This window comes from Amphiprion ocellaris, chromosome 9 (genome assembly GCF_022539595.1).
Source record: "Amphiprion ocellaris isolate individual 3 ecotype Okinawa chromosome 9, ASM2253959v1, whole genome shotgun sequence".
Classification (NCBI taxonomy): Eukaryota; Metazoa; Chordata; class Actinopteri; family Pomacentridae; genus Amphiprion; species Amphiprion ocellaris.
In genome coordinates, this window is record NC_072774.1 from 2,741,172 (window position 1) to 2,751,430 (window position 10,259).

A 10,259-nucleotide genomic window follows, 5' to 3' on the forward strand; every position below is an offset into this window, starting at 1 on the left:
GATGATGATGAAAATTCACAAACTCAAAGAATTAAACTGAGTCCAGCTGTGATTTCCAATCAGCCTAACTGCAAGAACATGGTTCTAAAATGAGCTGGGAACAGCAGAACTTTCTCAGTTCTGGACCTATGGACTGGGTCTATCTATGTCTGCATCATGGATCCACATGGAAAACAACTGAACAGAGGAAGAGAAAAATCTGACTGAGAGACTCGACAAAGATGGAAAAGGATCCAGGAAGATCAGTGAGCAACTAAAAACCAGTGAAGCACAGAGTCAGCAGTAATCAGGAGGTCTAGAAGGAGTCATAGTACCACTAATCAGGAGGTCTAGAAGGAGTCATAGTACCACTAATCAGGAGGTCTAGAAGGAGTCATAGTGCCACTAATCAGGAGGTCTAGAAGGAGTCATACTACCACTAATCAGGAGGTCTAGAAGGAGTCATAGTACCACTAATCAGGAGGTATAGAAGGAGTCATAGTACCACTAATCAGGAGGTCTAGAAGGAGTCATAGGACCACTAATCAGGAGGTCTAGAAGGAGTCATAGTAGCACTAATCAGGAGGTCTAGAAGGAGTCATAGTACCACTAATCAGAGCTCCTAAAATGACTCCACAGACAGTGAACTACTTCCACAATCCAGCTGTAAAAACAGACAGCAGCTGCTTCAGACTTGGTTCAGGGGTTCTCCATGGAAACCAGAGTTAGTGTGAAGCTCACAGTGTGAAGGAACCTTCAGAACATCAACCTCTATGGACGGAGGACAAGAACTAAACCTGGTTGCTGCTCAGAACTAAACCTCCAGATGAAAGTTTGCTGAAGAACATGAGAAGAAGCCTGGTGGATGTTGGAGAACATTCTTTGGTCAGATGAAGATAAATGAGTTCAGATGGAGTCCAGATGTTTGGTGTGAACCTGACCAGGACTACCACAGTGGATGCATAGTCCTGACAGTGAAGCACGGAGGTGGAAGTGTGATGATGTGGGGCTGCATGAGGTCAGAAGGTGTTGAAGACATTTCTAGATGCAGCATGAAGGTCTGAGGATGAACCAGAATACTGGCTGACCAGAAGAGATGGAAGAAGAGGAATATTCCAGCAGGAGAACATCCAAAGAACATTATCACACAAGAGCTTCTCCACTAGAACAAAGTGGAACCAGGACCTGGACAGTGTGAGTCCTGAACCCAACAGAACCTTTGTGGTGTTTTCCAGAGAAAGGTAGAGCAACACAACCCCTCCAGCAAAGAGCAGCTCAATAAAACAGAGAAGAATGTGAGAAGATGTGAGCAGAAATGAGTGGACTCTGGTTTCCTCCATGCTGAGGAGGGTTGAGTCTGTCATCAGAAATAAAGGAAGACATACAAAGGACTGAAGGAACCAAAGGACGTCAGGAACCAAAGGACTTGTAGAGTTCCTGCTGTGGAGCCTGAATTAACCCTCCTGTTGTCTTCATTTACAGGCATCAAAAAATATTGTTTTCTTGTCTGAAAAAAATCAGCAAAAAAATTCCCCAAATTTCAGAAAATTTGTCAAACCTTCTGGAAGCAGAATACAATAATTCCTTAAAAGTTTCCCTTAAAAGTTTTATTTAAAAAAAAAAAAATCCCCAAATGTGGCAAGAAAATTATTGGAAATATTTTTATATCCTAAAAATATCTAAAGTGATTCCATACATATCAGTAAAACTCATAATATTTTCTTTAAGAACATTCAAATAAAAATCAACCAAAATCCAGCAAATTTCGCTGGATTTTGGTAGATTTTTTTGTGAATGTTCTTAAGAAACATTTTTAACATTTCTTTTTTTTCCCACCAAAAATGTTCAAAGATTTCACAAAAATGTTGAAAATGTGGACATCAGAAGTTTCACTGTGAAAATATATTTTTTCCCACATTTTCAAACTTTAAAACGGGTCAATTTGACCCACGGGACGACATGAGGGTTAAAAATAAGAAATCTGAGCTGCAGTTTGTCTGACTACTGTGATTATTTGTTTTGTCGTTTTCTTTCCTTTTTATGTGAGTTTGGATGAACTGAGCCTTTTACAGACAAAGTGAGAAATGAGGAATAAAGGCCTGACGGTTCTATCAGAACCATCTGTTCTTCCGCCGGGCTGCAGATGGTTCACCGTACACAGAACGGCATCTCTTTCTCCGTAATTGCCGTCAGATGTCAGCTCTGATGGAAAATGACGACTGCTTGAGGCAGAAGTCGGCGTTACTGTCAGCGTCAGTTCGAGCCGTAAACAGGACAGCAGCAGGAGATGAGTGGGCGGGAGGCAGGAAGACGTAACAGGTGAGGAAACAGTGAGGCATCGACGGGCAGAGTGACAAGACGGACTGAGAATCACACCTTGAGGAAGTGAATCAAACAGAAGAGGCAGAACAAAAGGGAGCATCATCAAACTGGAGGTAAAGAGGCTGTTTTTATTCTGTTTAATGGTAAAAAATAAAAATAAAAATAAAAAATCCTCATTTGCAGAATTTGAAAGATGTGAATGTTGTCTGTCCGTAGATGGCATTAATGAAACACTTTGTGGCCGTCCTGATGTTGTCTGCACATCTGGTCCTCACCTCTCCGGTAAAAAAAGAAAAAACTAAACTTTCTGTATAATTCACTAGAAAACAAGTTTGATTAATGATCTGGAGTTGTTTAACTGGTTCTGATCCATCAACAGATCCAGAGGACCTACCGGATTAGAGGCAAAGAGTGCCTGCTGTGTCCTGCAGGTGAACTTTTATTCAGTATCTTTTATTTTATTTAGCTTTAACTCTGTTAGTGAAGTCGAGCAGCTTCTGTTCTGATGACGCCTTCAGCCGACTACGACCACATCCTTCATTAACATGCATCTGGCTGCAGCTCTGCTCCGTCTTCCTGCCTCTCACCGTTTGTCTTTTCTGTCAGGTGAGTATCAGAAGTCTTCTTGTACAGAATGTGAAGTTTGTCCTCCTGGAAGCTACACGACCGACTGGAATCGAGAGGAGAGCTGCCACCCCTGCTACAGAGACTGTTCACCAGGTACACAAACCTAAAGTCTGCCTCATCTCATCACACACAGCCATCTACAACCGTGTTAAAATGTGCTTCTCGTCCGTCAGAGTTTCACCTGAAGGTGGTTCAGAACTGCAGCAGGACGTCAGACCTGAAGTGCAGCTGTGAGTCGGGGTTTCGATGCACCCAGATGTCTCCGCTGACTGAAAACTGCAGAGTGTGTGAGAAGATCCAGGACACGACCACAACCGGTAAACACAGCAGAGGTTCCTCCGACCAGCAGGGGGCCTCACGCTTTCATTCTAACTATCTAACCAGGAAGGCCTTTCAGATGACAGCTCTGTCTCATGGGAAGCTTCAGCACAAAAGATTCAAAAACTATGCACACATGAAACAAAAACTGAACACAGTAAAACTAACAAGAGACCGAAAATACAGAAACTAAACCCAGCAGCTGAACTCCTGCTATGACAGAAGAAGTTCAGAGACTCATGTGACAGGAAGTTCCACAGGTCAGAGCAGAGTTTACAGAGCTGCATGGAACAGAAAATAACCCACAGCTGCAGTTTCCTGAGGCTGAATGAAGGACAAGAAACCAGATTCTAAAGTCACCAGTCATGTGAGTTGGATATAAAATATAAAGATTTACAGGATCATGTCTTTATGAAAACAATGAATCAAAATGATAAAATGAAAAGAATCTGACAAAGTGATGAACCTGCAGAAGATTATCTCTAATCTGCAGCATCATGATGCTGCCACCACCGTGCTTCACATCATGATGCTACCACCACCATGTTTCACATCATGATGCTGCCACCACCATGCTTCACATCATGATGCTGCCACCACCATGTTTCACATCATGATGCTGCCACCACCATGCTTCACATCATGATGCTGCCACCACCATGTTTCACATCATGATGCTGCCACCACCGTGCTTCACATCATGATGCTGCCACCACCATGTTTCACATCATGATGCTGCCACCACCATGGTTCACCATGATGCTGCCACCACCGTGCTTCATATCATGATGCTGCCACCACCGTGCTTCACATCATGATGCTGCCACCACCATGCTTCACATCATGATGCTGCCACCACCATGTTTCACATCATGATGCTGCCACCACCGTGCTTCACATCATGATGCTGCCACCACCGTGCTTCACATCATGATGCTGCCACCACCATGTTTCACATCATGATGCTGCCACCACCGTGCTTCACATCATGATGCTGCCACCACCATGTTTCACATCATGATGCTGCCACCACCGTGCTTCACATCATGATGCTGCCACCACCGTGTTTCACATCATGATGCTGCCACCACCATGTTTCACATCATGATGCTGCCACCACCATGCTTCACCATGATGCTGCCACCACCATGCTTCACATCATGATGCTGCCACCACCATGCTTCACATCATGATGCTGCCACCACCATGCTTCACATCATGATGCTGCCACCACCGTGTTTCACATCATGATGCTGCCACCACCGTGCTTCACATCATGATGCTACTACCACCATGCTTCACATCATGATGCTGCCACCACCGTGCTTCATATCATGATGCTGCCACCACCGTGCTTCACATCATGATGCTACTACCACCATGCTTCACATCATGATGCTGCCACCACCGTGCTTCACATCATGATGCTTCAGAGTCTCCACATATCTTCTGGTGAACTCTAGTCCACATTTAATTTGAGCTTTTTCCAACAGAGTCTATCCTTCACTAATCTCCTTGTAACTCCTTTGAAGGACTCATAGGTGTCCTGGTGGCCTCCCTCACTAGTCTCTTTCTTGGAGCTCCTTCAGAGGAGTCATAGGTGTCTTGGTGGCCTCTTTTTTAGTACATTCTTCGTCAGAAAGCCAGCTTAAATCAACCATAATTTAATGTTGAAAAGCACTAAAAGGAGAAAACTCCCAGGAGGTGAACACTGGAGCATTTACCAGCTAAATCGTCTCATATTTCCCTCAACAGAAGAGGGAGCAGAGAGACGGTTGGATTCAGATTCATTCTCTGGCCAGGAAAAGACTCCAAAAATGTTGCTCCATGTCTGCCGTTTGCTGACAAATCCAGCATATTAGCTTCAAACATGTCACTGTTGTTTCTCCGAGTGGCTGAAGGATCAGTCGCTGCAGAGTAAAGAGTTTCTAGTTTTGTTTACAGACAGCAGCACAATGGCAGGAAAAGAGCAGGTTTCCTCCTCCAGCACAGATATGTGATTCAACCAAACATCAGGGCTCCATTATCTCATTCCAATAAGAAGAGATTCTAGTTGAAAAAAGTGAAATATAAAACCACAAAAACCAGACACAAAACCATAAAAACGAGACATAAAATGACAAAACCACAAAAACCAGACACAAAACCACAAAAACGAGACACAAAACCACAAAACCGAGACACAAAACAACAGAAATGAGTCACATCATGGCATAAACAAGACCCAAAACGACAAAAACTAGACATAAAACGACAAAAACGAGACACAAAGCCACAAAAACGAGACTCAAAACCACAAAAATTAGACACAAAACGAAATACAAAGTGACAAAAACTAGACACAAAACGACAAAAACGAGACACAAACAACAGAAATGAGACAAAATGACGAGACCCAAAACGACAAAACAAGACACAAAACTGAGACACAAAACAACAGAAATGAGTCGCAACACGACAAAAACAAGACCCAAAACGACAAAAACGAGACCCAAAACCACAAAAACGAGACCCAAAACCACAAAAACGAGATACAAAACCACAAAAACGAGACACCAAAAAGCCGAGTTCTCATGTATGCAGCGACCAGCAGCTGTCATAGAGACTGAAGTTGGTGTTCGTCTCTGAGGTGTGAAACCAAACGGTGAACTTTGTGTTTTCCAGCAGTGAAATCGGCCAGAGATGAACAGACGTCTTCCTCAGCTTCTGTCCCAACCATCAGCTGCTCGTCTCCATCGTAAGTCTCAGATCAAAGACGCTGCGGTGGTCTCACGTTTACAGCTTGAAGTTAAAATCAACACGTTTGACTAGCAGTTCTCCTCTTTTCTATAGGTGTCGACCTCAGTCTGCAGACAGCCGCGGTGAGTAACTGAGAAAAGACTTTCAGTTAGTTGGACAAACAGGAAACGGTTGAAATAACTTTTACTAAAGCTGGCGGCACGACTATGAGTGGTAAACTGTTTGTTTAGTCCAGCAGTTTCTCCACGCTTTTGGTCTGTTTTTATTTCTACAGTCAACATGTAAATTAAGACTTTTTTCTGTGCTTTTACTAAATATTAACTGCTTTAATGGAAAACATGAAATTATCTGGGTGACCTCAAACTTTTGAACATTAGTGTAGCTCAACTTTAACTAATATAGAGCAACTTCTATTAATATGAAGCGACTTTAATTGATTTTGGAGCAACTTTAACTAGTATAGAGAAACTTTAGCTCATTTTAGAGCAACTTTAACTCACTTAGATTCTGTCTGTCTGTCTGTCTGTCTATCTATCTATCTGTCTACCCTCAGATTATTCCAACAAGCTGCTGGCGGCCGTTTTGTGTCCGGTGGTCGTGGTGTCCTGCGTTGCCGTGGTGATCCTCTTCTGCTTCCGTCGGCCCGGAGACGAGACGTGTTTCAGGCAAAGTAAGAAGAAGCTGAACTCTGAATGAGTTCTGATAATGAATGAAGTTTAAAGTGTTAAAATGAGATTACAGCTTATCAGTGTGAGCTTTTCTGTTACTCATGGCTTCATCTGATGTTTTTCAGCGGTCGCAAAGCTCTGTAACGAGGTGAGTCCACTGGAAAAAGGAAGGGTTTTTCATAATCTTTTAGATGCTGACAATCAAATGGTGTTTCAGGGTTTAAGTTATAAATAATATTTCATAAAATCACAGAAAAGAAGTGTTAATTGACATGTCAGACACAAAAAACAGACCAAAATCTGTATTTCTATAAATAGTAATTGAGCATAAAAATGCCAGTTTTACTGTATTTATATCAAATAGAATTTTACAAATATTTTTTGTTATTTAAAAGAAAAATTATGAGTAGTAAGGTTTGAAAAATTGTAAATAAATGTTTAAATGCTTATTTTCCAGATTTTACAATTTGTTTAATTACAAATATAAACAAGTAAAATCACTGAAAAAAGTATAATTTTACATGTTAATCATAAAAAACAGGCTAAAACTGTAAATAATGTCCACATTAAAAATCGACACCACAAAAACGAGAAACAAAATGACAAAAACGAGACACAAAACAACAAAATTGAGACAGAAAGCAACAAAAATGAGACACAAAATGAGACATAAAATGACAAAAACAAGACACAATAGGAAAAACTGAGACTGAACACCATAAACATGAGACAAAAACAATACAGAAAACCACAAAAATGAGACACAAAACGACAAAAACGAGACACAATACCACAAAATTGAGACAGAAAGCAACAAAAATGAGACGCAAAGCGAGACATAAAATGACAAAAACAAGACAATACGAAAAATTGAGACTGAAAACCATAAATGTGAGACACAAAATGACAAAAACAAGACAGAAAACCCCAAAAATGAGACACCAAACCACAAAAACTAGATACAAAACGGCAAAAGGAGACACAAAACCCCAAAAATGAGACATAAAACGCCAAAAACGAGACATAAAACAACAAAATGAGACACAAAACAACAAAAACAAGACACAAAACAACAAAAACAAGACACAAAACCACAGAACGAGACATACAGCAAAACTGACACACAAAACCACAAAAACAAATCACAAAATGGCAAAACAAGACAGAAAATGACAAAAACGAGACACAATGCAACAAAATTGAGATACAAAAACCATAAAAATGAGACACAAAGCCACAAAAATTAGACAACATGACAAAAACAAGACATAAAACGACAAAGCGATACACAACACGACAAAATGAGACAGAAAACCACAAAAATGAGACACAAAAATGTGTTTACACATTTATTATTTGTTTTTGTGTTGCATCATTGCTGCTGTTTTTGGCCCTTCTTTGCCTTCAGGAAGGACAAAACGCGTCCCACAAGTCCAAGGAATCGACTCGTCCGTTCAGCAGAGACTCCTGCAAGCAGCAGAGTTCGTCTGTTTCAGCTCATCTGGGTACATCTGAGTGAATAAACACTTTACTGAGACACGCACTGCAAAAACTCTCAATCTTACCAAGTCTGTTTGTCTTATTTTTAGTCTAAATGTCTCATCCCACTTCATTTAAGATAAATTCACTTAACAAGAGACATTTCAGCAGATGGAGGGACTTGTTTTAAGACAATGCATCTTAAATATCTTGTTAAATCAAACAACCTTGAGATGATCTTGTTTTGAGTTGAATTTTACAAGAAAACTCAAAATAAGTTTAACCTTCATGTCGTCCTGCAGGTCAAATTAACCCGTTTTAAAATTTGAAAATGTGGGAAAAAATATTTTCACACTGAAACTTCTGATGTCCACATTTTCAAAATTTTTTTGAAATCTTTGAACATTTTTTGATGGAAAAAGAAATGTTAAAAATGTTTCTTAAGAACATTCACAAAAAAAATCAACCAAAATCCGGCAAAATTTGCTGGATTTTGGTTGATTTTTATGTGAATGTTCTTAAAGAAAATATTAGAAGTTTTACTGATATATATGGAATCACTTTAGATATTTTAGGATTTTTTTTGAAGATTTTTACTCATTTTCTGAAAATATTTACAAGAATTTTCTTGCCAAATTTGGGAGATTTTTTTAAAATAAAATTTTTAAGGAATTATTGGAATTTTCTTCCTGAAGGTTTTGCAAATTTTCAGAAATTTGTGGAATTTTTTGCTGATTTTTTGGATTTTTTTCAGACAAGGAAACAATATTTTTTTGGTGCCCAAAAATGAAGACAGCAGGAGGGTTAATACGTCTCAAATTAGGAGGTTACATGAAAGCAAAAATCTATTTTTGAGTAAAGAACTGCTTTTTTTTTTTTTTTTTTTTTTTTAGCATATCTGGCTTATTTTAAGACACCTAAGCTTGACAATCCTGGTAAAATAGAGCTTAAATAAGTTTCCCAGCTAATTTTAAGATGTCTATATTCTAAATATCATATCTTATTTCAAGAAATCTTACCAAACCATTTTTCACTTGTTCTATTGGCAGATTTTTTCACTTATTTCAAGGTAAAAGTTCCTTGAAATAAGTGTTTTTTTTCTTGTTTTGAGAGGGGTATTTTTCCAGTGTAAAGCTGCTGCCGCCTCCACCTTCATGCTGTTGCTCCTCTGCAGGTTCGGTCCACGTCCACAACCCCGGCACCGTCATCTTCAGCCTCCTCAGCCACCTCTCAGGACAGGTCGGCCCGACGGCAGACGGAGGGAAGACGGAGAGGCCGAGCGGTGGCGAGGAGCCCGACGGAGGACGACCGGAGTTTCACCCTTCATCTCCTCACATCTCCGAGGAGGAGAGGAGCCACGAGGCCGACAGCATCTTCTTCCCCTCCCAGGAGCAGGGCAAGGACTTCCACGTGTCCAAGGAGGAGGCGCTATGATGCATCCAGACCCAGTGCTCTGTCTGGTGGTGGATTTATAAAACTGTGGACCAAAGAACTGAATGATTCTGTGAGGAGCAGCCGGGAGATGATCTTCTTTGTAAGTTATAATTTAAATCTTGTAAATACTCTTTTAACAGGCTCCGAGTGTTTCGTGGATTCTGTAAATATCAGAAGCTTTGAGCAAAATGACATTTTATTTTGAATAAAGAAAAAACTAAGAAGAAAAATGTATGTAAGTTTTTAAACAACATTCACATGTGACAATCACGTGGAAATACGTACGAACATGTATGTATAAATACTCTGATATGTACTGAGGACACAATATAAACCCATCATCCATAGCACTGTAAACGCTGCTGGAGGAACACGACCAAGAGTCCAGAGAGTTGAACGGTTCCAGACAGGTTCTGATGTTGGCCAATCAGTGGAGTCAGATATATACATACACTACCAGACAAAGGCTTGGACACACCTTCTCAATTGTTGAACACTTTTTTGTTTACTACATAATTCTCATTCATAGTTTTGATGCCTTCAGTGAGAATCTACAATGTAAATAGTCATGAAAATAAAGAGAAACCATTAAATGAGAAGGTGTGTCCAAACCTTTGACTGGTAGTGTAGATATAAAGATAGAACATAAAGGTTCCTGTACTATAGTACATACAGCTCTGAGCAACATGCTGC

At 40.2% G+C, this 10,259-nt stretch overlaps 1 protein-coding gene across 2 annotated transcripts; it reads left to right on the plus strand.

The window, feature by feature from the left end:
* Positions 1-1,691: 1,691 nt before the first annotated feature.
* Positions 1,692-9,580, plus strand: si:dkey-260g12.1 (tumor necrosis factor receptor superfamily member 5). Of its 2 annotated transcripts, none has more exons than XM_023263782.3 (11): positions 1,692-2,414; positions 2,518-2,583; positions 2,681-2,732; positions 2,908-3,021; positions 3,102-3,245; positions 5,911-5,983; positions 6,061-6,107; positions 6,539-6,655; positions 6,779-6,801; positions 8,062-8,158; positions 9,307-9,580. In XM_023263782.3, the coding sequence occupies exons 2-11, from the start codon at positions 2,518-2,520 to the stop codon at positions 9,564-9,566; spliced, it is 993 nt and encodes a 330-aa protein (XP_023119550.2). In that variant the 5' UTR covers positions 1,692-2,414; the 3' UTR covers positions 9,567-9,580. The 2 variants fall into 2 exon arrangements, with proteins under 2 accessions (XP_023119550.2, XP_023119551.2); XM_023263783.3 differs by having other exon boundaries at positions 1,703-2,414; positions 6,079-6,107.
* The last annotated feature ends 679 nt before the right edge of the window (positions 9,581-10,259 follow it).